The 27,455-nt window shown below is 34.1% G+C and overlaps 2 protein-coding genes and 1 long non-coding RNA gene across 4 annotated transcripts in view; 1 reads left to right on the plus strand and 2 right to left on the minus strand.

The window, feature by feature from the left end:
* TNPO1 (transportin 1) overlaps positions 1-13,742 on the plus strand; it is an 80,682-nt gene extending 66,940 nt beyond the window's left edge. For both annotated transcript variants that reach the window (XM_036408799.2, XM_036408800.2), the window contains exons 16-25: positions 259-366; positions 511-669; positions 750-837; positions 3,366-3,464; positions 3,659-3,754; positions 6,547-6,622; positions 7,486-7,585; positions 9,970-10,044; positions 10,848-10,990; positions 13,440-13,742. In XM_036408799.2, the coding sequence (XP_036264692.1) occupies positions 259-366; positions 511-669; positions 750-837; positions 3,366-3,464; positions 3,659-3,754; positions 6,547-6,622; positions 7,486-7,585; positions 9,970-10,044; positions 10,848-10,955 (909 nt within the window). In that variant the 3' untranslated portion in view covers positions 10,956-10,990; positions 13,440-13,742. The remainder of the gene's footprint in view (positions 1-258; positions 367-510; positions 670-749; positions 838-3,365; positions 3,465-3,658; positions 3,755-6,546; positions 6,623-7,485; positions 7,586-9,969; positions 10,045-10,847; positions 10,991-13,439) is intronic.
* Positions 13,743-16,827: 3,085 nt separating this feature from the next.
* Positions 16,828-19,092, minus strand: LOC118702642. The gene is made up of 2 exons (XR_004982796.2): positions 18,248-19,092; positions 16,828-18,207 (listed from the first exon to the last, which is right to left on the minus strand). It is a non-coding gene; the product is annotated as an uncharacterized LOC118702642 (long non-coding RNA).
* A 4,986-nt stretch (positions 19,093-24,078) lies between these two features.
* On the minus strand, positions 24,079-24,516 carry LOC118703064 (40S ribosomal protein S15a-like). The gene has a single exon (XM_036409679.2). It carries the CDS (start codon positions 24,514-24,516, stop codon positions 24,094-24,096), a length of 423 nt encoding a protein of 140 aa, XP_036265572.1. The 3' UTR covers positions 24,079-24,093.
* Between the last annotated feature and the right edge of the window lie 2,939 nt (positions 24,517-27,455).

Consider the following 27,455-nt stretch of genomic DNA (forward strand, 5'->3'; position numbering starts at 1 on the left):
ACAAGACAACACCCAACCAGCTGAGCCACAAAGGCCAGGGCCAGGAGCTTTTTTTACTTTCTTTTTTTCTTTCTCTTTTCCTGGGGAAATCTCCAGCTGGCAAACTTAACAAAAATGAATGGCATCCAGGTAAAAGGTTTGAAAAGACTAGTAGAGCAAGCTCATAAATAATCTGGATCTGAATTGATAGATTTTCAAGTATTTATCATAATGTTAACTGTACCCATAAATTTTACACTCACACTTTATTCTTTCTAGTGCCTATCTTCAGTTGCCACAGCCCTGCAGTCTGGCTTCCTTCCATACTGTGAACCTGTGTATCAGCGTTGTGTAAACCTAGTACAGAAGACTCTTGCACAAGCCATGGTATTAAAAAAAAATAAAAAAAATTGTATCTTTTTTTTGGGGGGGCATCATAAATATTTTTCTAAGGATAGGTATAATGTATACAAATGAATTTTTTCAATAATTGATTCAAACTAAGTTTTCAAAAATTGTGTCTAATTTCAGTTGAACAATGCTCAACCAGATCAATATGAGGCTCCAGATAAAGATTTTATGATAGTGGCTCTTGATTTACTCAGTGGCCTGGCTGAAGGACTTGGAGGCAACATTGAGCAGCTAGTGGCCCGAAGTAACATTCTAACACTAATGTATCAGTGCATGCAGGTGAGACCTGTTAAATTGAAATGAATTGAAACCTGGTTCTCTGTATCACATTTGGGTTAATTTCTGCTTATTTCTTACAGGATAAAATGCCAGAAGTTCGACAGAGTTCCTTCGCCCTGTTAGGTGATCTGACAAAAGCTTGCTTTCAACATGTTAAGCCTTGTATAGGTAGGAATATTTTCTGCTGCTATGATGTGATTTTAACATCAGCTCTGTTTTTTATTAAAATGTAATTTCATGGAGTCCCAATATTTATAAATATACATTTGACTGGTTAAAGCTTCTCTGATTGAAGCAGGAAAGACAGGAATTCCCTGTTATTAGGTTTTCTCATGATAAAGCAACATACTTATTCAGATACCATAGGATTCTTTGCAAGCAATTTACTTAAGAAATAAGTAATGATTTGCTTCTGTTTTAATACCATAGCATTTGTCTTAGTCTTCTGTGAAGATAACAAGGGATTTATTGAATAATGTAACCTGAATTGCTGTCAAATCCATGAGTTAAATGGGATTTTGGTTACTTTTTTTTTTTTTTCTTCTTCATTTCTATATTCCATCCTTTTGGATGGTAGTTGCTTATGCATGATTTTAATAAACCTTGGTTTCAAACTTTGACATAAAAGGCTTTCTCATGTCATATAGTTGTGCTTTGGGATTTTTCTTTTCCAGTTTTTTTTTTTTTTTTTTTTTTTTTTTTTTTAGATAAGTTGATACATAATATTCTGTAAGTTTAGGGTATACAGTATGATTTGATATGTTGTACAACTTATGTGTATATTACAAAATTATTACCACAACAAGTTTAGATAAAATTCATCACCTTGCATAGTTAAAAAAGATTGTTTTTCCTTGTGATAAGAACTTTTAAAATCTGCTCTCTTAGCAACTTTAAAATACACACTACAGAATTGTTCACTGTAGTTACCATGTCATACATTACATTTCCAGGACTTAATTCTTATAGACTGGAAATTTCTTCACCCAATTCCTAGTTGTACCTTTATGAAAAATAACTGTATTTTGGACTTTGAGTAATAGCATTAATTAAGATATATTTTTTAAAATCATAAAGTTTAAGCCTAACTAAATGAAAATGTATTGAATTCTTGTTTTGTGTGAAGCTTGTTCTTACAAATATTAACCATCTAACTTAGTTTTTATGAGTTTAACTTGTATGAAAGGATTTCGTTTCTTTGTAAGACTTTTACAGATCATATGTTCCTTCTTTAGGGGGTACACAGTGTATAGTTCTCTCTTTATGTTACCAATAATGATTATTATTTTCTAGATTACTGATTCTCCGCCAGGGCAATTCTGTATGCTGCCCCCCTCCTACAGAACTTTTTTTTTTTTTTTTTTTTTTAAAAATATTTTTTTATTGATTTCAGAGAAGGTGGGAAAGGGAGAGAAACATCAATGATGAGAGAGAATCATTGATTTGCTGCCTCCTGCATGCCCCCTACTAGGGACTGAACCTGCAACTCGGGCACGTGCCCTTGTCCAGAATCTAATCTAGAACCCTTCATTCCACAGGCTAAGGCTCCTGCGGAACATTTTGTTTAACCGTGGTGGTGTGTTGCTGGTATATAGGGCAGAGGGCAAAGGATGTTGCCCAAAGTCCTACAAGGCATGCGACAGACCCACACACAACAGAATATCTGGCCCAAATGATCAGTGCTGTTAAAATTGAGAAACCCTGGTTTTAAACCCACTGATTTTTAAAAATTCTAATTCCTCATTTAATAGTGAGAATACATATGCAGAGACATTTTCTTTTTTCTTTTTTTTTCTTTTTTTTTTTAAATATAGATTTTATTGATTTTTGTACAGAGAGGAAGGGAGAGAGATAGAGAGTTAGAAACATCAATGAGAGAGAGTCATAAATCAGCTGCCTCTTGCACACCCCCTACTGGGGATATGCCCGCAACCAAGGTACATGCCCTTGACTGGAATCGAACGCTCTATCCATTGAGCCAAACCGGTTTCGGCTGCAGAGACATTTTCTATATCCATGAATTATTTCCCTGAAGTACATATTCTCTATGGGAGGCAGAATCATTGCTATTTTTCAAAATGATGCATTGATTCCCAGCATCCTCCACAGGCATCTATGTTATGTTTCAGAGTTTTGTTTGTGTTTGTTTTTTGAGTGTACCCAAATTGTCCTACCTGCAAGCATTGGTAGCTTAAGTTGGCTCCTACGTTCTTTGTGGTATAATAAACTATAGTACAGATTTGTTTGGTACATTTCTTGCCCTTAACCTGCAGTGAAACATTTCTCCGAGACCTTCATTCCTTTTAAGTGCAAAATGATATTGAGAGACCACAATCTGAGCACTAGGGTAAAAGTTATTTTAAAAACCAAAATCACTGATTGTGCATAAACTAGCTTTGAAAAAAGTTCTAATGTATCATGCTTCCCTTCCCTTCCGAGTTTTCTTAGTCTTGTGACAAGGGTACTATGCCAACTCTTTTTAGTGAAACCTGATATATTCCAAATCTTGTGTTTCCTGATCTACTTCATATGAAAGTTCTGATATTGCTTTTTTTCAGTTTCTTAAGATAAATATTTACCAACACCTTTAAAATATTGCTATTTCTTGTCTTCATTTCAGTTTCTACCTAGTAGGTTTTCTTTAAAGCATAATACACTACTGTTAAGTATACATTAAAAAAAAATTTTTTTTCCAGCTGATTTTATGCCAATATTGGGAACCAACCTAAATCCAGAGTTCATTTCAGTCTGCAATAATGCCACATGGGCAATTGGAGAAATCTCCATTCAAATGGGTAAGATTTCTTTTCTTTAAAAGTAAAAATTTTTAGATGCCTTAAATTTTTGTAATTGCCTTTTTCATGTTTTGTTTTTTAATTTAAATTAGTCTTACATAATAATAGTTTATGTCACAGTTAAAAAAGGGAACAAAGTTGGTGTTTTAACATTGAAATTTTTCTTTTGTTTTTCTCTTTTGGGGATGATCTAGGTATAGAGATGCAGCCTTATATTCCTATGGTGTTGCACCAGCTTGTAGAAATCATTAACAGACCCAACACACCAAAGACGTTGTTAGAGAATACAGGTACCATATGACTGAACTGTTTTTGGTGAAGAGAAAATTACTTGCCTTTTAACTTTAAATTAAGATGCATAGAGAAACCAAAGTTGGCTTTAGAAACCCAGCTTTTTATTAACAGCTATTTTGGATTCTCAGTAATGGAATGTACTGTTTTTAGCTACATTCCATAACCAATCTTCAGAAACTTAAAAGAAAATCACCTTTCCCCCTATTGTAGTGTCTTAATACTTCCCAAAATGGACCCCAGCCAAAAAAAACGATGGAACAATTTTATATTAATTCAGAGAGCAACTGGGAGCTGGAAGTAATGATTTTTTTTTTTTTAATCTGTAAAAATATGGCCAAAGCTAGATTGCATTGTAGTGGCTAATTGGTTTATAATGGTATATACGTATGTATTTTCTATTTTGTATATACTTTTCCTTCAAATTGAAAACTGAGGCAGTACTTTGTGATATTTTTGTTCAGGAGGCTTGTTTCTCTTTTGCATTTAGAGAGCATGTTTATATTAAAGAGTACCTTCCATACCATACTATAGAACACATTTTAGGGTGATTTCCTTCCACTGACTTATATTTTTGCTAATGATACAAGATATAAATTTTGCTTTCAATCAGGCACATCTTTCTTTATAAACTAAGTTAATTCCAGTTATATATTCATAGTCGATGAAGGTTTTACCAAAATACTGGACAAAGATTAAATAAGGCTTACTAAATAATAATTGTTTTCAAGGCCATTTTAATTTTATGTTTCTTGATTATAGAAAGTTTATTTTGGCCTAATGTAATTAAAATTGGGTATGTTTATTGGTATGGAAGGAAATCTTTTAATTATGAAACAGTTATATGGCTGTTTGGCTGTATGGGTACTGTTTATATCATAAAGCAAATCAGATTTTCTTGCTAAAAAGTGAAAGTCTTTGTGTAGGATGGTTATAAAAATCCTGTCTGGTTTTTGTCTCTTTAGAATGCAGTACCTATACATGACATTCAGGTTTAGAACACTTGCCATTATAAAATTATTATTAAACATAAAGAAACTTCATTTACTTTTAAATGTGAATGTGTAACTGCAGATAAATGTTGAGTGTAATATATGTTAAAGTTTCTTGTGGGATATCAGCTGGTGAATTTCTTTAACAAATTGGCTTTATAAGATTATATTCTAAGTATGATTCTACCCTAAGTAAATCAAAAGGTAGTAGGTAACACTTTGCAAATTGGTGTGATTAAGAAACACACTTGGCATTCACTGGATTACTCTTAATACAAGTGGCTACAGAAAATGTTTTATTTTCTTGTCCAAAAAAGGAAGTAATTATTAAGTAAAATCATTGTCAATGTCTAATGTCTATAGATTTTAGCAACTTAATTACCATTATCTTAATACTTTGTAAAGCCAATTCCTTAGTGTATGCAGTTATTTGCTTTTTTTCCAAATTAGTATATCCTACACTGAACTTTCTCAATGGACCATCATCTGCTTTATCGCATGTTTCATTGGATTGTTCATACTTGCCTGTTTAATGAGAATGTTGCATAATTTGTGTCTTTTGAACATAGGTTTTCTTTCTCTTGCTTCATATGAATCTGCTAGATTTTAGTATCTGTGCAGTTTGCTTCAAGTAATCCTTAAACATTTTTCTTTACCCCTCACCCTTTTTTTATGAAAGGTTAACCTGTAAGTTTTTGAGAGAACACCATTAAAGCACTTCATGGTTTGTTTTCTGTTTGTGTGTTTTTTTTTTCACGTTGTGTATAAATGTATTTATATGTATGTATCTTTGAATTGCAGAATACAGTTCTGAGTTGCATTTGTTTTAGCCCTTTTAAGTATAAGAACTTCCTGAATTTTGATGGTTAATATATGTTTGATTAATTCCCATTTTGTATAGAATATTAGCATGTAATCAGTACAGTGTTTATCTACTTTGTGCTACGCCTTTTATAGCAAAGACACAATATTTGTTCTGTTGGTCCACACATCACATGTCATTACAGTGGACTGTCTGAATTTCCTTTATGTCAATATGGTATGAAATTAGTGGACTATTACGTGAGTTGTTAATCACCATTAGGGAGTTTTCAGAATGGAATTTGACATAACAGCAATTTTTCAATCCATTCAGTGTGTGCCATAATATCTAAAATTTGACACTTGATTTTGATAACAGGCAACAAATGGTCCACTGGTTTGTTTTGGAAATGTTAACAAAAAATTTTACCAAAATTTGGATTAAATTCCTAGATAATTTTCAAAAATGGAAATCACTTATAAAAAGAGATGTGGAGAAGTGAGAAGGAAATTTTAACTTTTAAATGAGAAGTGTGTTTGAGTAAACAATTCAGAAATGTAATCATTTGCATTTACTAATTATTGGGGGAAAAACATAGATTTCATTATTAAATCCTGAAATTTCAACTGGCTTTAACTGAAGAATTTCTAAATCAAATAATCGCTCATCTTTTTATTAACAGAAAGTATGATATATTGACGCTTCATTGAGCGAGAAAAGCAATTCATCATGGTTTTTGGTGTTCTCTCAATCTTTAAAGTTTTTTCCTTTTGTTTTTCCTTTTTCAAGAGTATGCCATATATGTTGCTGCCCCTTATTTTTGGGGGTGGTAGTAAACAGCACTGGTGAAATCTTATGTTTATTATCATACACAAATTCTGTTGGTTTCTGTTTCTGAGTTATTTGTTGTTTTTTCTTTATTTTTTCTCCTTCCCCCTCATTTGCTCATGTCTTGGTTGGCGTTTGGTGGTGTATAACCGTGATTGCGTTACCTTAGCAATAACAATTGGTCGTCTTGGTTACGTTTGTCCTCAAGAGGTGGCCCCCATGCTACAGCAGTTTATAAGACCCTGGTGTGTATTATTCAATCTTTTTTTTTTAATTCATTTTTCTTCACTCTTCCTTTCTCTTTCTATCTCACTTTTAGATATATTTTCAGTTGGTTACAAAAATCACAATCCTTAATCATTGCCAACCATGTGACTAATCTTGTCCTATCAGGTTTGTGAGGTTTTCAGCAGCATCGTCATGTATATTTATTTTATGTTGTGGCTAACGACTAATTGATGCATGGGATAAGATTGTCACATGCTTGCTGTGTTAAGCTTGATTACACATAAAAAGCATTTAAATATCCACCAGTAAAATAAAGATGCATGCAAATTCTATAAATTTAGGTTTTTGCATTATGTTTTTTTATAATTAATTTGAAAACTTGGATTGCATTAAGAAATACATGTTTAAATTTATGTATAAAATCTTATTTGCTTATTACTGTAAAAGTTAAACATCTATACCATAAGTTCTAAAATATTAGTTTATATTGTGGCAGTATATCCTATGTTCTGCTTCTTTCAATTGATAATCTTTTGATTCAGTCATTTTAGTGTTTAATGGAATACAAGTCATAACGCAGTCTTTTTTAAATTGATAATTTACTCATGGCTCAAGATCATTAATAATTTAAATGAGAGATTAAAATCAGTTGTCCATTTTATAGATGTAATCTATTAATAAGAAATGTGAATTTTATGGCTTTTATTATTTGAAATTAGATGGGCCCACATACAGGAAATATGAGAAACTTAAGCTTTATGAAAATTCTTTTAATATTAACATTATATGGTGTTGTTTATTCCATTAAATACTGTTCATTAGTATTGTAATTGAACCTGCTTCTTTCTTAAATGCTAAACTCAATTCTATAATTTAATAGGTGCACCTCTCTGAGAAACATAAGGGACAATGAGGAAAAGGATTCAGCATTTCGTGGAATTTGTACTATGATCAGTGTGAATCCCAGTGGAGTAATTCAAGTAAGACATTCCCAAGAATTTGTTCTTAACTTTTAATGTTCTGAATATTTTGCCATGAAATACAGTAGTAACAGATTGAGCGAATGCAATTTCGTTCTTGTACTGAGTAAAGCCAAAGCTTTGTTCATTCACATTTAGACCTCTTTTATTTACTTTGTATAAGTCTCCCATCCCTGTTGAGTTTGAGTGTATTTATACTAAAGAGAGTGACCTAATAGTGGAATACTCTTTCTGTTACTTAGAATCAAACTGACAAACTCAATAGTGAATAAAATAGAATAGTGAATCAACCTTTGAAACTATTTTAATCCTTAATTCTTATTATGTTTAGACAGTTTTAGTATTTTTAAAAAATTATTTGGCAATAGTATCAAGCATGAATCTGGCTAGATCTCTGAATCCAACTGCAAATTTGCAAGACACACAAAATAGAAATATGTTAATTGTCACCATGTATAGGAAATCAATAAAATGCAAGCTATGGCACTCCCAGTTAAAAGTCCCAGGTTCCTCAACAGATAAATTGTAAAGGGTAAAAGTATAAGCAGGGTTTTCAAGAAAATAACCATTCCCTTCCAAGAGATAGGTATTTTAATCATTTGTTAATATTTTCTATCTTGTATTAAGTACTCTGTTGTTTAATTCAGGTTTATAAACATGCATTACATTACCACCTCATAAAAACCAGATTAATGTGGGTGACAGGCATTGAAAACTTATAAACTAGAACTGGAAAAAAATCATGACTAATTTTACATTTGTAAAACAATAATTTACTAACTTTAGAGATGGTGCCTACTTGCAAAATAACCTCCTGGCAGTAAGTTGGGGAGTTTTTGTTCATTATTTAAGAACTTTGTGTCACCTGAAATGTGCATTAGAAGTATCATGTCTACTATGCTTAAAAGGAACATTTTCCCATTGGAATTTTAGCTACTTTTTTTTTTTTTTTTTTTTTAATTAACACATGAAGTAACATGTATATGGTCATGAATAACTACCAACTTAAGAATTAGTAGACATTTCTACTTTTTACATATGTATTTGGATATAGTTGAAAGAAAAAAATCTTACATTTTCTTATGTTTAAATGTTTAATCACAAATTCTAGATGTGTGTATATATACTTAAGTTTCTAACATCACACTTTGATAATTTAAAGTAGTAAATAAGAACACCAGTTACATCTTGAATGTTGTTTTTTGTTTTTTTTTTAATATATTTTATTGATTTTTGTACAGAGTGGAAGGGAGAGAGAGAGAGAGAGAGTTCAAAACATCAATGAGAGTGAGTCATCGATCAGCTGCCTCTTGCACAACCCCTACTGGGGATATGCCTGCAACCAAGGTACATGCCCTTGGCCGGAATCGAACCCGGGACCTTTCAGTCCCCAAGCCGATGCTCTATCCATTGAGCCAAACCAGTTTTGGCTGAATGTTGTATCTTGAGTGTTTTTAGTTTGATAATCTATATTTTAAAAAACTTTAGTTAAATATTTAAAGGCTTGCCGAGACCGGTTTAGCTCAATGGATAGAGCGTTGGCTTGGGGACTGAAGGTACCCGGGTTCGATTCCGGTCAAGGGCATGTACCTTGGTTGCGGGCATATCCCCAGTAGGGGGTGTGCAAGAGGCAACTGATCGATGACTCTCTCTCATCGATGTTTCTAACTCTCTATCTCTCTCCCCTCCTCTCTGTCCAAAATCAATAAAATATATTAAAAAAAAAAAAAAATATTTAAAGGCTTTGCTTGTTGTCACTTTGTTCTTATAGTCAGAATAATCTGATTATCTTTTAAATTGTCTAAGCATTTGTTTGTGTGGGTTTTGTCTTTTTTTTTATTGGGATGGGTTGGGTTGGGTTAGGTGTTATTTATAGCTATATAATTCGTTTTTTCTAACATGATCATTTCAGTTTCTATATGAAGATTAGTCTAAAAATTTAGATCTGTTCATTTCTATGCTTCAAGTTAAGCTTATTTGTTGTATGCTTTTAACTAACTTTAAATTATTTTTAGGCTACTTAGAATTATATTACTACTTCATTTATGTAATTCTTTAATGAAGCTTTTTTAATTGATGTTCATTTGGTACTTTCAGTTCATTGCTGATATTAAACATTTATTAATGTGTTTTTAGATGTAAAAATAAAACATAAAAGGGATTTAAATTGCAATATAAACTGTATGAGGAGAGGTTCGTTCATGGTAAAGTAATAAGGACAACCATTAAAAAATTCACTTACAATTTTTATTATTGTAGGTTTTTTTTTAATTTTGGCTAGGATTATATCATAATATATCTTTTTTATATATCTCTAGATATCTTTTTTTCATGTGTTTGACAAATATAATATCAATCTAAAGTGTATTTCTTGCTTGTTACAGGATTTTATATTTTTTTGTGATGCCGTTGCATCATGGATTAATCCAAAAGATGATCTGAGAGACATGTTCTGTAAGGTAACTAAAAAGACTTTTACGATACGCATCTTGGAATTGTTACAGTCCTAGTTGGAAAGTTTGAATTATTTTTATATTTCATATGAAACTAGACTCCTCAAATCAATATTGGTAGACTATACAACCTAAACCTTTGTTCTCAATAAAAAAGTTGTTTTCAAGCAGTACCACTGATACCTGTGGTCTGATTATCCCACCTATGCAAATTAACATTCATGTTCAAGGATGGATGGCTAAGATTTAGAGTATAACACAAGCTTGAATGAAGTAAATCCAAGTGGTCTCCATGGGGATTAAACTCATATAGTTCTTTGTTTTAGTAGTGCCCCCATTTGATTAACTCTAGTCAGCACTCAACGATAACAAAACAAAAAAAGTAAGGTGCTGTTTCATGTTTGAATCACCTAATAAAAATAAAATTAGTAAACTATATATACTTAAAGCCAGGAACCCAAAGCTTTGTATATTTCCAACTTGACAAAATTTAGTATAGCAGAAATTTTATTCCTTTGAGTGAATTCTATGCTTTTTGTTTTTCATAAGTAGTATATCAGAGATTGCTTAGCATCTGTTACACTTGTTAAATTCTAAACTTCCAATAAAAGTTTAGCATGTTCATTGAGGTGCTTTTAGGTAAGACATAGAATATTGTAGAATCCAACAAAGTTTGAGAATTATTACTTTAAAATGGATAAAATTTTAAAATAATAAAATCACTAGTTTTCTATTTCTAAAGCTGTGCAGGTCTGAGTTTTATCTTTTGTTATTGATAAATTTATGATTTTGTTTTTCACTCTTTGCAGATCCTTCATGGATTTAAAAATCAAGTTGGAGATGAAAATTGGAGGCGTTTCTCTGACCAGTTCCCGCCTCCCTTAAAAGAGCGTCTTGCAGCTTTTTATGGTGTTTAACCTCATGCACTTGAGCTGCAGTCCCATAATTAGGGGTAAGTTGTAAGTAGCTTAGAATTTTTCAGGATGAAGAAACTTAGGACTATTATCTAAAACTACTGAATAGAACAGAGGTTGGATAAAACAGTCTCATGCTATTTTAAATTACTTAAGTAGAATATTTTAGAGAACCATCAAGCAAGATAAAATGCATGGTTCCACTTTGAATCTTAGATAGAAAGAAATCCAAGCTGGCATGCTAGTTAAAATATGTAATATTGCTTTAACTGTTGCCTTTTTTGCCCTGTAAGATCACCAGAATACAAATGGTTTACTTTTAAAGCATAAATTTCTGATATATCAAGGAGTTATTATGTAGTGAACTTTAGGGAAAACCCAAGTAGACTAGAAGTGGGTTTTGTCTCAGTATTTAAGAATATTTAGTATTCAATCTTCATACATTTTTTAAAATATATTTTTATTGATTTTTTTTTTTGAGAGAGAAAGGGAGAGGGATAGAGAGAGAGAAACATTGATGAGAGAGAAATACCATTGATCAGCTGTCTCCTGCACACCCCCCTACTAGAGATCAAGCCCACAACCCAAGCATGTGCCCTTACCAGGATCAAACTGGTGACCTCTTGGTTCCTGGGTCAACACTTAACTGTTGAGCCACACCAGCCTGACTCAATGTACATTTTTATTGAACACCTACCAATGGGCCTAGCACTGTTGTTTTTAAATGGGCAGTGGAAGATTGTTTTGATTTGGGGTGATAGAGAGTAAGTCCACTTGGTCTCTTATTCCTTGAGATTTTCTATACTTATTAAGTTGAACTAACAATTCTGGTTTCTTGGCCTCAGTTCTTTAATTGAGTTCTTTTGTGGATTAAATGCTGGTACAATATCTGATGCCAAAATTGGGTATGTTGCCTAACACAATAAGTTGGTTCAACAAATGTTAGGAATGTGGGCCAGTACAGGTACAGTGAACCAGTGTTTATACTTTAGGTTTTAGATAAAAACCGAGACATATTTTACTGAAGGCCAGAGAATGTACTCTGTGTGTTCAGCAGTGGTATAGCAAATTGAATTACCTTTTGTGTTGGAGTTTTATTTTCTTGCTTGTTGTTTACTCTGAGCTAGGTTTTAAACCTGGAAAGAGTCCAACATCCAGTTTGTCTAATTAACCTAAAAGACAGTAGAAATAGACTTGCAGCCTCTGGAATGTCTCAGAGTCCTTTGTGTAAGTTGTCCTTGGGGGTCTTGTGTCCTAATAGCTGTTTTATGGCCTTAACATTTTGGAAAAGTGCTTGATTAACTTAATTTTAAATCATGAGAATGCAATAGATGAGAATGACTTTCAGTATCAAGGGCCAAAAAGATTCAACTGTGAGCTAAGTCTCAAGCACTTCCAAATTTATTACCTTCTGTTGTCTCTATCATATCACCAATTACGAATTAACTGGGGTGACCATGTTCTAAGACAAGGTAATGTAGTAATTCTTAGTTTTCTAATTTAAGGTAAAAGTCAATCCTGCCTTTTTTTGTATTCTACTGTGTTTTCAGAGACAGAGTAAAGGGGTTTCTTGTACTTCACGGATGGGTTAGTCACTTTTGTGAATTCACATGAACTTTCATAAATGTCCAAGGTTTGGCATGAGTGGTTCTTAGAGTTTTGTTGTGAAAGTTCCAATGTCAGACACCAGTTACATTTTCCTAGTAATCTATATTTCTTGGTGTCACTTTCATCATTAAAAATGATACCACTGAAAAAGTCCTTATTAGGAAAATCAAGGGTTCTGAGAGTATAGAAAATGACAGAGTGAAATAGGGTCAGAAGAATTACTAATTAGTAGCATCAAGAAGTCAAGATTGCCTTACCAGTGTGGCTTAGTGGTTGGGTGTGGACCTATGAACCAGGAGGCCGAGGTTCAATTCCCAGTTAGGGCACACGCCCAAGTGGCAGGCTTGATCCCTACTGAAAATGTGAGGGAGGCATCAAGTCAATGATTCTCTCTCATCGTTGATGTTTTTGTCTCTCCCTCTCTCAAATCTATGAAAATATATTTAAAAAGAGGGGGAAAGTGTTAAAAATTACTTTTTTACATTTGCTGAGTGTAGTGGACACCTTTAACACCTCCTATGTGAAAACATCAGACAACAAAATAAGGAATGCTCTTGGAGCTTTTGGGTTTGGTTTTGTTTAATATAGATTGGATTTTTATTTGATTTATATTGGAAATACTGGCAAAAAAGGATGTTTTGTCTTTATAAAATGCTACGCACCTCTCTGTGGTTGTCCCCAGCTTGGGATCCCTTTTTTGTATCTGATGCAGGTGACAGTTGAGACTATAGGAGAAGGAAGCAACATGGTTATCATTAGGCAACTTGTCCAATTTCTCATTTTCTTTAGGTAGAGATAGCATCATTACTTGATTAATTTTGTGGCTCACTGACTTTAAAAGAGAAACAATTGTTAAACTATAAAACTGTTTTCTTACAGGTCCTTCAGTCTTCGAGACTATGAGGGAGCCTCTGCACCCAGGGAAAATGTTACCCTTTACAGGGGGGAAGGGTAAACCAGTAGGGAATACAGTACAATCCCAACCCTACTGGGAGGGGCGGGAGGGAGGTGTTGCCGTCACTGTATTGTCGATGTTGGGAAACGTTTTAACATCTGGAGCCTTTGTGGGTGGAAATCTGTCTTCAATTACAACTCCGCACTGGATGTGAAGAAGCAAAAAAACAAAACCTATTCAGTCTACTCACAAAACAGTACATTCTGGAATATTATGGGGAATTGTACCAAAACAAGAACCATATAAATGATGCATAGGGATAAAAGAGGAAAATTTATATAGCGCACAATAAAGGAAACCTAAGAATGGGGGGTTAGAAACAGTAAAGAAGTTTTTTTATTATTATTTAAAGGTTTTTATAAATTTTCCCATGCGATGGGGCCTTGTTTTTGCATGCTGATAAAGAACTACACAAATGAAGCTAATAGAATTAAAATCAGCTTGCCGAACCATACTAGAAGCAGGTTCTTGGGAGTTACAATATAAGGTACCCAAAAAAAAAAGTCGGAAATAAAAAATCTAATTTAAACAATGAAGCACCCTGTGAAATGCCAAATGAGTCACTCCTTTTACCTTTGTGGGGTGGGCAGGGAGGGAGGAATAATGGGGTTGGACATATCAAACAGAAGATAGAACTCTTGATTTTGCATTAAAACATTAATGTAGTGGATATAATTTGATGGTTGTACTTCATTAGATTTAATTTCTAGGCCAAGACGTTAATTTTAAAGTGCAGTTTAAGGTTCAGGCATGCATTCTGGCTCATAGTGATTGAAAGTAAATTAGTGGGAAAGTAAGTAGCATGCTTGCATCACGTAGAGTGAGATTGGTATTCATTTACCTCTGTTGCGCCAGTTTGTGTTGCAGTTTACCAATTCAATATAGCCCTGCATTTAAAATTCCTTTTTAAGATTTGTGGATTTTATTTTTATTAAGAATATAGATATATAAAGTACTGTAGTTTACAGCTAGGCCTTGAAAATACCTTTTTAGGATCTGTTAGGAATAAGATTGATATTGTATTGTGTGTAACCTGCACAATGTGGAAAGCTGATATACCTGTGCAAAATCTTTGCCTCTGTGCTGTCAGTGTGATGTGCTTTCTGCATGGTTATATACTACTAGTGATTTCATCAAATTTCAAAACTTCAATTACATGGTAAAAGATCTGTAAGAGGCTACATAAATGTTAGTTGGCACATAAAGACAATTGTAGAAGTTGAAGACATGATTGCTATATTTCAATGTTTATTCCCACTCAGCATAATGCCTTCTAAGCTTTTTTGTTGTTCAAAGCATGATCTTAAGGATATGTTTAAGTTGATGGATGTAATGCAGGGTTCCTACACTGTATTGGCGCATGTTGGTGGCCCTCTGTGCCCTAGATATATGCACACAGGGTGCAAGTAAAAAGCTACAGAGTGAAAGTTGATTTGGATCCTCTTCATTTCATTTGTTTAGCTTTTCTGTTATTTTTCTCTACTTACATGTATTCCTGTGAATAAATCCTTGTTAAGTTAACCCTTTACTTTTCCTTCCATGTGTATTTTCTTATATACTGTGAATGTGAAATCCTAACTGGTACACTTGATCTTGTCTCCATATAAAGTTTCAAGTCTTTATTAATTTGGATTGCCTGACAGTGTATCCCATGATGATGAAGGAAAATGGAGAGATTTTTCTTTTTAACTCTGCTGGTCAGAGATGAAGCCACACCTTTCCATTTTTCAATGCTGCATATTTAATCTGCAACAAAAATGTTAAGCCATAACAACCTTTTTATATTTTAGTTTGTCACCTTTGCATTGCAGAATAAATACTGAATAACCATTTTTATAAGCAGTTGCTCCTCTTTGCATGGTTCTTTTCTTCTAAAGGTGTTGAATGATACAGCCAATTGCACTGAAGTTTGAGCTGTATGTGTGTGAATTTATAAATACCGTTTTAAAAAATTTCAAATGCATGGTAGCATGCAGAAAGGTTTTTGTTGTGTGTGTGTGTGTGTGTGTGTATTTTTTTTTTAACATGTTCTTTCATCTTCTTTCCTGTACTTTGGCTTTGCAAATTTCAGTCTGTAGAGCCTAAAATTAAATGCTATTTTCTTATCCAAAAAAAAAGAAAAATTTTTTTTAATTATAAGTTGGATTCAAAGTGGATGTAGCATTTTTTTCTTTCTACTACCATTACTTTACTGGAAGCTCAAAATTTGCTTCCTACCTAGTTAAAACCTGATTGTTTTTAAAAACCTAATTGGAATAGCTGTTTTATCCTTAAATTCTAGTGGTATTCTCTAGTTTGTTTTTTAAATACTTTTCACAATTTAATATGGGAGATATTTTAATATTCTAGAATAGGTAATATTTTAGATTGAAAGAAAATGGCAAAATTCTTCTTTAAACGCTTTTAAACAAACACAAAAACAACCTTCAAAAAATTATTTGGACCTGTAATTATATGTTGACTGAAAAAGCAATATTGTCACTTGGTTGATTAAAAATTGATTTCAGCTAGGCAGATATTTCACATAAGAATACGCTCATTTGATAACCACTTAACCTGTTTTTTAATTAAAAGAAAATTTAATTTAAAAATAGAGAATGAATAAACTAAATATAACTGGAAGCCTGAGATTGGGTTGGGTTTTGTTTTTTTTCTCCTCCCCATGAGGTATTGTGTTCCTAATTTATATTTCAGATATTTAGTATAACATAAGAATTTGTAGAAGCCACTTAAGTTCTTTTGAGGTAAGCTCTGATTTAGCATTCTAATACATCATGGGATATATATATATATATGTGTGTGTGTGTATAAGCAACTTAATTCTTGTAGTATAGTCTTAGTAGTTTTGAATGTTGACTGAGTGTCTCTGAAATTGTGAGTTTGTCTTTGTTACATTCCAGTGTTTTTGCCTCTTGGCATGCTTAAAGCACGGCTTACTTCATCTGCTCCTTACACACTAAAGCGCTGTTGGTGTGCTCAACTACAGACATAGCCGCTGCTAAGTGATGTAGATTTTCTACTTGAATATTTTTATGTTGTAGGAACCTCAGGAGGTCAGTGTTTACTGTTTTATATATGCCTTCTTTTTCCTGTTTGAGCTTCTCTCTTTGAAGGATTCTAACAGAACAAAAGCTGCTGATCAACCTAAGTTGGAAACAGAAAGTGTATTTAATATAATTTAAATGCATATTTGGCAGTCCATTTTTTAGTCCATTAGTAAACTTAGTGCCACAGATACTCATTTATTTAGGAAAGAATTTTGTTTTTTGTATTGTCTAATCTCTTCAATAACTTCATACTATGTAAAAAAAAAAAAAATCACTTTTTTATATTTTTTGGTTATTTCCCAAATAATCAATATGTAAATAATCTTTAAGAGCCAGTTCTGATGCTTTACATTATTGCTACTTGATTTTGTGATGCAAGTTAGATTTCAGAAAAATAGATTTTAAAACACTTAACCAAGCCATTACATCTTTTAAAACAAAATAAGTAGCATACATTTTGTAATTAACATATTGATAAACACTGTGATTTTTTTGTTAAGACTTTTTCATTGATCTGAATTGCTTAAATTGCATATATTGTAAAATAGTATCAGATGTATATTTTAAAATAATTTCCGCTGACTTTCCTCTATTGAAATGCTTTGTCTACTCAGTTACAAAATATTCAGATACAAGTTTTATCTCAGGTGAATACTCTTGTATCCTGTTTGCTTTGGTGACATATGCTTATAAAGGATCATTATACTTATAGTCTTTGTTTTTTAGTGTTATTTCTCTTCCCATGTAGTCTGGTTTTCCCGTCCTTATTCCAGCTGACCAGGGGGGTGTAAATCCCTCTTGTAGATTTCTCTTGAAAATGAATTTAATTTGGTCCTCCTTTTCTTCAAACCCTCAAGATAGCAATGTGGACATTTTTCTATTCTGTATTAAATTACTCTGCATAACTGAAATGCCAGAATTTGTCTCAAACACTTTAGTTTAAATTTAACAAATATTTTGCCATAAAGGAAAAAAAAAAGTGGAGGTGTGGTTTTTTTTTATTTGTATAATTTATATTCATATTGAATGTATTAACAGATAACGGTGCAAAAACATTCTTCCCAAGCGAAGACTGTATCATGCATAACTGCAATTTAAATCCTTCCTTTAATAGTACCTTAAAATACAGCTTTGCTTGAATTACTTTTTGCAAATAGTACAAGGAGGAAGCACTAACTTGCTAGTAGTATTGTTATTGAAGTGTAGGCATTAAAATCTTTAAGATAACTGGTCTTCAGATTGTTAAAGGCCTGGAATAGTCTAGATGAAAAATCAGATCAATAAAGAACTGTGTGACATTATCTAGTAGTAATACCATGCAAGAGCATTGTATATCTACTTAGTATCTTTCATACTGTATTAAATATGATATTTCTAATGCCTCTTAAAAATTACATTTTACATAAAAGTTTCATTCACTTGTACACTCTTCAGGTGACTTGTGACTAATTTTTTCAGTCTTATGTAGATCTTTCCTCCATTGGTATTACATGTATAAAGTTCTTTATCTTTATTCTTGGTTACTATACATATTAATTTTAAGATATGCATTTAAATTATAGCAACTGTTTATTCTCATTTGTATCCCAGGATGTATTTTTCAGTGTATGCACGAATTTAAGGGAAGTTAAATGATTTTTTTCACCTTATGCATGATTTTGAGGGAAGTTAAATGATTTTTTAACCTCTTGTACATTTTTAAATCAAACTTAATCAATTTGCCAAGCATTATATCACTAGGAAAATGTTGTTTTCCCTTTTATTAGAATTTTTGTTTATCATAGGATCCCCTTGTACTATGGCTTGATATTAAGCCAAATTTACTATTTTACAAGTCTTAATTCTGTAACATGGTTAGCCTCCAAGGCAATGTTGGCCCCCTCCTACTCCCGGCCTCATAAAGGGGTTCCACTGTACTTTCACCATTCACTTCATTACTCTTTTCCTCTGTGGATATTTAACAAGATTAAGATTGGACAATTTTTATGGAGATAATAATTAGACAATACTGTATAATTTTATTTAATAGATTATCTGTGAGAAGAGGTGTTTAAACGTGGTTAATCACTTCATGTTATAAAAAAGTTTTACACTTAATATTCATGTTAATAATATTGGGTGCAATAATGTAGTAGTTTTAGCTTTAATTATAAATAACTGGATCTTTCTGCTGACAACTTAGGTTGTATGAGTTATGCTTAAAAGCTTTAAATCTGATGTTTCCTGTACCTGCCACACTATGTTAGAATGTGTCCTTCAAACATACCCTCCTGCAACTTCTCAAGCTGTACTAAATTGATATTTCTTGAAGTCTAACTCTGTGCTAACAGATCTTCATTTTAAATAGAATACGGTTTTAATTTTTGATAAGCTGCTGAATTTTAAAGAGAGTTTTTTGGGGCCACCAAATATTTTGGATCATGCAGAGAATATATATTGTACTGTAGTAATTTTGTATTTACATTTGTATGATGTGACATAATAGATGTGAATGTTAATCACTGCTTGACTATGTTAATAAAGTTGTTTAACTATAGATGTTTCACTCTGGTTTTTAATGAAGGAAATGAGCTTTCTCTCCCTCCCCCCATTTTGGATCCAAATAGGTCGTTTTTATTGTTAAGGGGAGGGTTATTTTGTTGTTTGTTTTTAGGTGGTTTTTTTTCCCCTCTTAGTTTACACATTGGTGCACTCATGTTTATTGAATATTTTTTTTAATCAGGGTAATAACAGTTAAGAACTATTTTCCCCACATTTTAGCTTAACTCCTATTGATGTATGTCTCAACAGTTGATTCCACCACCAAATGATAGTGCTCTGCAAAAAAATAATCAAAAGGTGAAGTTTTGAATAAAGCATTATAAGGATAGATTGCATGAATGTGTATGAATGTATCCTATTAAGGCTTGTTTTATTCTTTAAAAAATACATAATTTTGGAAGTGCCCATGTATAAAAGTAGTAGTTTATTCTAAATGTGTTGTTTCAAGGGAAATATGTGCATAACTGAAGAGTAATTTTGTTTTTTTTAGATTTACATTTTCCAACAGGGAAGCCTGAGATTAGATCAGTTTAACCCGAGGAAATTTTAAGGGGGATGGGGTTTGGGGTTTTTCCCCTTTATTACTTGCACATGAAAAATATTTGAGATTGAAAGATCTCAATTGTGCACAGACAGGTTTGGCTCAGTGGATAGAGCATCAGCCTGTGGACTGAAGGGTCCCGGGTTTGATTCCAGTCAAGGGGACGTACCTCGGTTGTGAGCACATCCTCAGTAGGGATTGTGCAGAGGGCAGCTGATCCATGTTTCTCTCTCATCGATGTTTCTCTCTATCCCTCTCCCTCTGTGTAAAAAAAAAAAACAATAAAATATAGTTTAAAAGCAAGAAAGCTCAGTTGTGTTGGGTATGGGCTGGGGTTGAAACTTGGGTATCATGTTCTAAAATACGTCTTCAAGAAAAAGTTTAATCTCTGGTCAGTTTGGCTCGGTTAGCGTGTCTGCCCTCAGACTGAAGAGTCTTGGGTTCAATACCCAATCAAGGGTACATACCTGGGTTGCAGGCTCCATCCCCAGCTGGGGTCAGGGTGTTTGGGAGGCAACCAATCAATGTTTCACACTCTATTCCCTCCCTCCCTTCCACTCTAAAAATCAATGGTATCCTTGGATAGGATTTAAAAAGTTTTAAGATTTCAGAATTTAGGTTGCGGGAGAAAATAATAAGCCTATCCGAAACCGGTTTGGCTCAGTGGATAGAGCGTCAGCCTGCGGACTGAAAGGTCCCAGGTTCGATTCTGGTCAAGGGCATGTACCTTGGTTGCGGGCACATCCTCAATGAGGAGTGTGCAGGAGGCAGCTGATAGATGTAGCTCATTGATGTTTCTAGCTATCTTTCCCTTTCTGTAGAAAATCAACGAAATGTATATTTTTTTTTAAGCCTAATAAAGTACAAACTAGTTTTTACTTGATATTATACCTGTTTTTGACACCATTTTAATTTTGTAATGAGTTAACCAACTGACTCATTAGTTTACATGTATTGCTTTAGGAATGCTTGAAAAGTAACATTTGAACTACACAGTTCTGAGTTTGGACTTTCTCATAACTACAGTTGGAATATAGAAACTGCTGAAGCTATGACAATCATTGTAATATTTAATCTCAGTCTTGTGTTAACTTGGTATAAAACAATCTGAAACATCCACATACATCATTCTTCAGTTCAACATAAAATTTAAAAACGAATCACAATTTCTAAACCATTGGTAAAGGTGATACGGTAAATACTATAAGCTTTATATTTTTGTGCCAGCCAATGAATGAAATTCATTTCTATGCATAGAATTCTTGGTCTGACAATTTAGATTTTATTCTAAAGTATCCCATTTCAAGCTTATGTTGCTTTTTTAAGAACTTCATTAAACAATTTAAATGAACTATTGTTAGTGAATTTGTACTGTTTTATTTCTAAACTTGCCTGTTAAGAAATACACATTGACTTGGTAGCTACACTATATTCTGTGACCAATTTAGACAACCATCTTACTGTTGTTGGACATTCACAAGTTATTTCTCCAGAACATCCAGTAAGGGATTAATATCCAAAATTTATAAAGAACTTATAAAACTCGACACACAAAAAGTGGGCAATATAGATGGCCAAAAGAAATATGGAAAGATACTCAACATAACTAATCATCAGAAAAATGCAAATTAAAACTACAATGAGATGTCACTTCACACCTGTCAGAATGGCTACCATCAGAAATCAAGTGTTGGTGAGCATGTGGAGAAAAGGGAACCGTTGTGTGCTGTTGATGGGAGTTCTGATTGATGCAGCCACCATAGAAAGCAGTATGGAGTTACTTTAGTAAGTGAAAAATGGAATTGCCTTATGACCCAGTGAGTCCATTTCTGAATATATCCAAAGAAACCTGAAAGAATTCAGGAGTGGGTAAAAGTACATTTACTGTTGTAATACAGTAAGTAATCCTATCTAATAAAAGTAATATGCAGATTGACTATCTTTCCAACACGTATGATGGCTGCCCCCGTGTGGATACAAGATGGCCATTGGGGAGGGACCAGGCCTGCAAGGGAGGGCAGTTGGAGGCGATCAACCTTGTAGGGGAGGGCAGTTAGGGGTGACCAGGCCTGCAGAGGAAGCTGGAGGCAAACAGGCTGGCAGGGGAGCAGTTAGACCTCAATCCGGCTGGCATGGCAGTGGTTAGGGGGTGATCAGGCTGGCAGGCAGAAGTGGTTAGGGGCAATCAGGAAGGCAGGCAGGGGAGCAGTTGGGAGTCATCAGTCCTGGATTGTGAGTGATCCCAGACTGGAGAGGGTGCAGGCTGGGCTGAGGGACATGTCACACACACACACACACCCCACCCCCATGAATGAATTTCATGCACTGGGCCTCTTGTACAAGAATAAACTTGTGTAGTCACAATTATAAACCTTTCTTAAAATCATTTTTTGGTTTTTCATTTACACTTGACAGACATTATATGAGTTTCAGTTGTACACCCAGGTGATTTGACTATTGCATAATTTACTAAGAGATCATCCCAATAAACCCCACACCCATCTGACACTACACATAGCTACCAGAACGTCATTTACCACATTCCCTGTACTTTACATCCCATGACTATTCTGTAACAACCAATTTGTACATCTTAATCCCTTCACCTTTTCACCAATCCCCTCAACTCCCCACATGCCCACCATGCAACTGTCAAAATATTCCCTGAATCTGTTTTTGTTCTGTTTGTTGGTTTATTTTGCTTTTAGATTCAATTGTTGATTGATATGTATTGCCATTTTCTTGTTTTGTATATTTTTTTTATTTTAATATATTTTTATTTCATAGAGGAAGGAAGAGGGAGAGGGAAACATCAATGATGAGAGAGAATCATTAATTGGCTGCCTCCTGCATGCCCCCTACTGGGGACCGAGCCCAAAACCCAGGCATGTGCCCCTGATCAGAATCAATCCTGGAAACCTTCAGTCCGCAGGCCAATCCACTTGAGTATAATATATTTTTGTACCTTTGGCTCTATCCACTGGGCCAAGCCAGCTAGGGCTCTTCTTCTTAAAGAAGACCCTTCAACATGTCATGTTTGGTGGTATTGAAATTTTTGCTTTTTTCATATTTGTGGAAATCAAACGCTTAAGATTGGGCAGGCCAAAGTGGCCTAAGATAAATATTTCCCTAAATGATTATCAGCTTATGGTGTCTACATTTAAAATTAAAAATGTATCCCAAAAAATATTAGTATAATTTTTTTTAATTACAGCTATAGGAATTAAAACTACCGATTCATGAATAGGCAGCTCAAAATAACTACCTGGAGACATCTAAATACATGTCAAATCAGTCTAGCAGTTCCTCAATGTTTTAACATTTCGTTATAATGTTCTTGAGATTCCTAAAAGAAGTTAACTCTTTGTTTATATAAATTAGCCTGTGGTTAAATTGGTTTTGTTATTACTTATTCATTCCCTTAGTACTTAACCTAAAGGATCACCATTAAATGAAAAGATGCTACGTATGTTCACATTCACTAACTTCACAAAAATTGGAAATACCAGTTGTTTCTAAAGCTGCACCATAGAGGAACAGAACTCTTACAATGCTGACTTAGTATAACTACTTCATTTAAAAAAAAAAAAATCTTCATTGTTGAAACTATTACATATACCCCTTTCCCCACCCCACCCCCCATTGATCCCTTCTAGCCCACCTTGTTCCCCACCCCAGGCCTTCACCACCCTATTGTCAATGTTCATAGGTTATGCATATGTGCATACAAGTTCTTTAGTTGATCTCTTTCCACCCATTAACTGTGCCTTCCCTCTGAGAGACTGTGGAATCTTATGTCTCTGGATCTATTTTGTTCATCAGTTTATTTTGTTCATTAGATTCCATAAATAAGTGAGATCATATGATACTTGCCTTTCTCTGACCGGCTTATTTCACTTAGCATAAAGTACAACTACTTTGGAAACCAGTTTGCCATTACCAAGTCAAATTTGAACATCTGTCGATGCTAAGACTCAGCAGTTCTCGTCATATATCTTAGAGTAACTCCTTTATGTGCCAGAAGACACAAGGATCTTCATATCAGCATTGTAATAGCAAAAAATAAAAAGGAACAACCCAAATGTCCCACAGGATAGATGACTTTTTAATAACACTAAAAAATAGAAGCCAGTTTCAGAATACCTGCAGAGAAGCCAGTTATATAAGATTAAAAAATTTTAACTATGGAATCATAAATGTGTAATACAAAATGAAGGTGGTTGCATCTTCAAGGTGGAGAGCAGAGGGTACAATCATAAAAAGTCTGGGTGGTGGATAAATTTTATTGTTAAACGGTACACAAATATACTCGTATATTTTGCACATAATTTCCTGGCACCAGAGGCCTATCAGGTAACCATCCTCCCTTTATTTTTTTTAGCAAGTCCATTTCTTTTATTTATTTTTTTTTCCTTTGAGGCGTTTTATTTCCACATATCTATTACATCCCTAGAAAGAGAATCCCAGGATTTCCCCTCCTGTGTGTTTTCGTCTTGCAGCTTGGTGGTCCATGATGCCCGCTGAGGTTGTCAGTACAATGAAGCCAAACTGACGGGACAGAAGCAAGTTGTTCTGCCATTTTTCTAAATCTTTGAGTTGCACATCAAATCTGGGGCTGATTACTCCACACTTGTTCAACCTGCCTGTGAGGTTCACAACAATTTTCCCAGCTCTGTGGTCATCAATAATTTCAAACTCGCCAATCATCATCACAGTCAGAAACCGGACAATGACTTTGGAGGACAGCCTAATGAGAACCTGGCGTTTGCCTCTCTTTTCGGCATTATTGATACTCTTCAGAGCATCAGCCAGGACATTCGTGCGCCATTGTGGCGGCACAGACCGACGGCGGAAAGAGAGACGCAAGTCCATCTTTCAAATAAAATCAGGCCTGAGCCCAGCGGGTGTGGCTCTGTGGTTGAACATCGACCTATGAAACAAAAGGTCATGGATGATTCTTGGTCAGGGCACATGCCTGGGCTTCTGGCTTGATCCCCAGTGGGGGCTGTGCGTGAGACAGCCAGCCAATGATTCTTATCTTTGATGTTTCATCCCTCTCCCTTCTACTCTGAAATCAATAAAAAAAATTTTAGAAAAATTAATAAAATCAGGCCTGAATTTTAAAAAAAAGACAAGTTGATGATTATAATTCAGAAGTGTTAATTAAAAGTCATTTAAATTCAGTATACCTACAGTGTATTTGGAACTAAATACTATAGTCACCATTCTGGCATTCTGACTGGTAAACTTCTCTAGGTATTTTTTACATTTTCATTTTGAAAGCATATATATTATTATTGCTTTCAGAGAGGAAGGGAGTGGGAAAGAGAGATAGAAACATCAATGATGAGAGAGCCCCCTACTGGGGATTGAGCCCCCAACCCAGGCATGTGCCCTTGATGGGAATCAAACACAGGACCCTTCAATCTGAGCCAAACCAGCTAGGGCCCAAAAAATATATATTTAATATGTTTTCTTATTTTCTTATCACAAGTGAGACATTCAGAAATTTAACTTGTGTTCAAAGGCCCTCTCTTTATATGTAAAAAGGAAGGAATTGATGGTTACTAAGCCTTTCTTCCATGTATACTAGGATTTTTGTTAATTGTAGACATACCCATTTTCTTTAAGATTTTTAGAATTTTCATTTTCTTGAGATCCTAAGACTAATTTAAATTATACTCAATGTACAAATCAAAATATTTCCACTAGATGGAGCCATTTACCTAGATTAACTCTAGAAGTTTTTTTTGTTTTTTTTTTTTTTTTTTAGTATTTTAGGAACAAGGCGCATATAATGAGCAGATTTCCACCGCTTAAGTTCAATTAACATAACATTTTACATGAAAATAACCTTGAAAATGTTTTTCTTTAGAGCAATTTTTAAATTTCAATGTCATTCTTCCTTAGAACACAGGTGTTCAAGATGTATCCTTAAGTATAGGTACAGAGTTTATGATTTAAGCTGGACACCACAAACTTTAACGTGTACATGTCAGCTGACCATCTTGTTAAAATGCAGATGCTGATTCAGTCAGTCTGGTGGGGCCTAAATATGCATTTCTAACAGGTTCCCCGGTGATGTCATGCTGCCAGTTTATAGACTTGGAGTTAGCAAGGACCTGGAGAACCTGAAGTGATATCAGAAATTAAATCATCTACATGTGTCTTTTGTATTTTGTTTGCTTGAGTGTCTGCAGTGCCCTGAGCGATTCCTGAAACAAAAGTGGGTCTTAATAAATACTTGCTGAACGAATGAATGAATGAATGAGAACAATGTTTAAGTGCTTTATGTATATTAACTCATTGACCTACCTGAGGACCTACAAGGTCAAAGGGTTGAGTCTGTTTCTTTCTACTTGTTCCTTTATTTTGTTTCTTAGATTCAGTTGTTGATTGATATGTATTTATTGCCATTTTATTGTTTATATTTTATCTTTTTCCTTCTTTTAGAAGATCCTTAACATGTGATACTGGTTTGGTGGTGAGAACTCCTTTAGCCTCGGTTGCAGGCACATCCCCAGAAGGGGGTGTGCAAGAGGCTCCTGATCGATGTCTCTCTCTCATTGATGTTTCTAACTCTCTATCTCTCTTCCTCTCTAAAAAATCAATAAAATATATTAAAACAAACAAAAAAATGGCAGTTGGTGAGTGCAGATTGACATCTCCAACTCTGCTAGTCTTTGCCTCTGCCCCTGCCTTGCTTATTCATAACTTCTTTCTCTGAAAGGAATAAACCTGGCTCCAGTGATCTTCAATGTATTTGTTCAACCCTTGTAAACATGTAGTTTCAGAATTACTAACCCATACCCTATGAGAAGCAACTGACAGTGTTTATTAATGGTTCTCTTTGTCTCCTGCCTTACAATATCCTGTTAAAACATCATTTTACAAAGTCACCTTGGTCAACTCTTTTTTTTACCACTCCCTAAATGTAACAGTGAGGTTACGTCACACACTTGTATTATATCAATAATTAGTCACTTGTCTCCATTTTGCATTTCACACTTTGATCCCCACTCTCCTCTCTACCCCCACCCTGACTTCCTGGTTTGTTTTTTTTAAAGCTGCATACTGTAAAAGTTCTATGGATTTTTTGACAAATGTAACAAATTATTTCTCCACCATCCCAGAACCATACAAAATAGTTTCATCAGCCTAAAAAATTTTCATCATGGAAACCTTTGTAGTCCCTTCCTCCAACCTTTGACAACCATTGATCTATTTTTCATCCTTAAGTTTTGCCTTTTCAATGTCATATAAATGGAATCATATAACCTTTTGAGCCTGGCTTTTTTTTAACTGAGCAAAATGCTTTTAAGATTTATTCATATTATTTGCCAAAACCGGTTTGGCTCAGTGGTAGAGCATTGGTCTGCGGACTGAAAGGTCCCAGGTTCAATTTCGGTCAGGGGCATGTACGTTAGTTGCAGGCAGCTGGTCGATGTTTCTCTCTGGTCGACGTTTCTAGCTCTCTATCTCTCTCCCTTCCTCTCTGTAAAAAAATTAATAAAATATATTTAAAAATATTTATTCATATTACATGAATCAATGGCTCATTCCTTTTTATTGCTATACTAGTGGCCCAATGCATGAAATCCATGCACATTAAAAGGGAATCAATTAGAGGAAATATTTTAATGTTGCTATTTGCCCTTTCTCTATAATAGAAGTGTTAGAGATGAAAGAAAATTAGTAAAATGTATATGAAAATCTTCCTCCTGTGAGAATCTGGGACACACTATGGGACCCAGAGTCAAGCCCCCACCCATCCACATGCACCTCAAAATCACGAGACTAGCCACCCTCCT

Source organism: Pipistrellus kuhlii, unplaced genomic scaffold, assembly GCF_014108245.1.
Source record: "Pipistrellus kuhlii isolate mPipKuh1 unplaced genomic scaffold, mPipKuh1.p scaffold_m20_p_4, whole genome shotgun sequence".
NCBI lineage: Eukaryota > Metazoa > Chordata > Mammalia > Chiroptera > Vespertilionidae > Pipistrellus > Pipistrellus kuhlii.

Excerpts from the sequence above, each read along its gene's own strand:
- LOC118703064 (XM_036409679.2), bottom strand. The coding sequence starts at position 24,516 with ATGGACTTGCGTCTCTCTTTCCGCCGTCGGTCTGTGCCGCCACAATGG.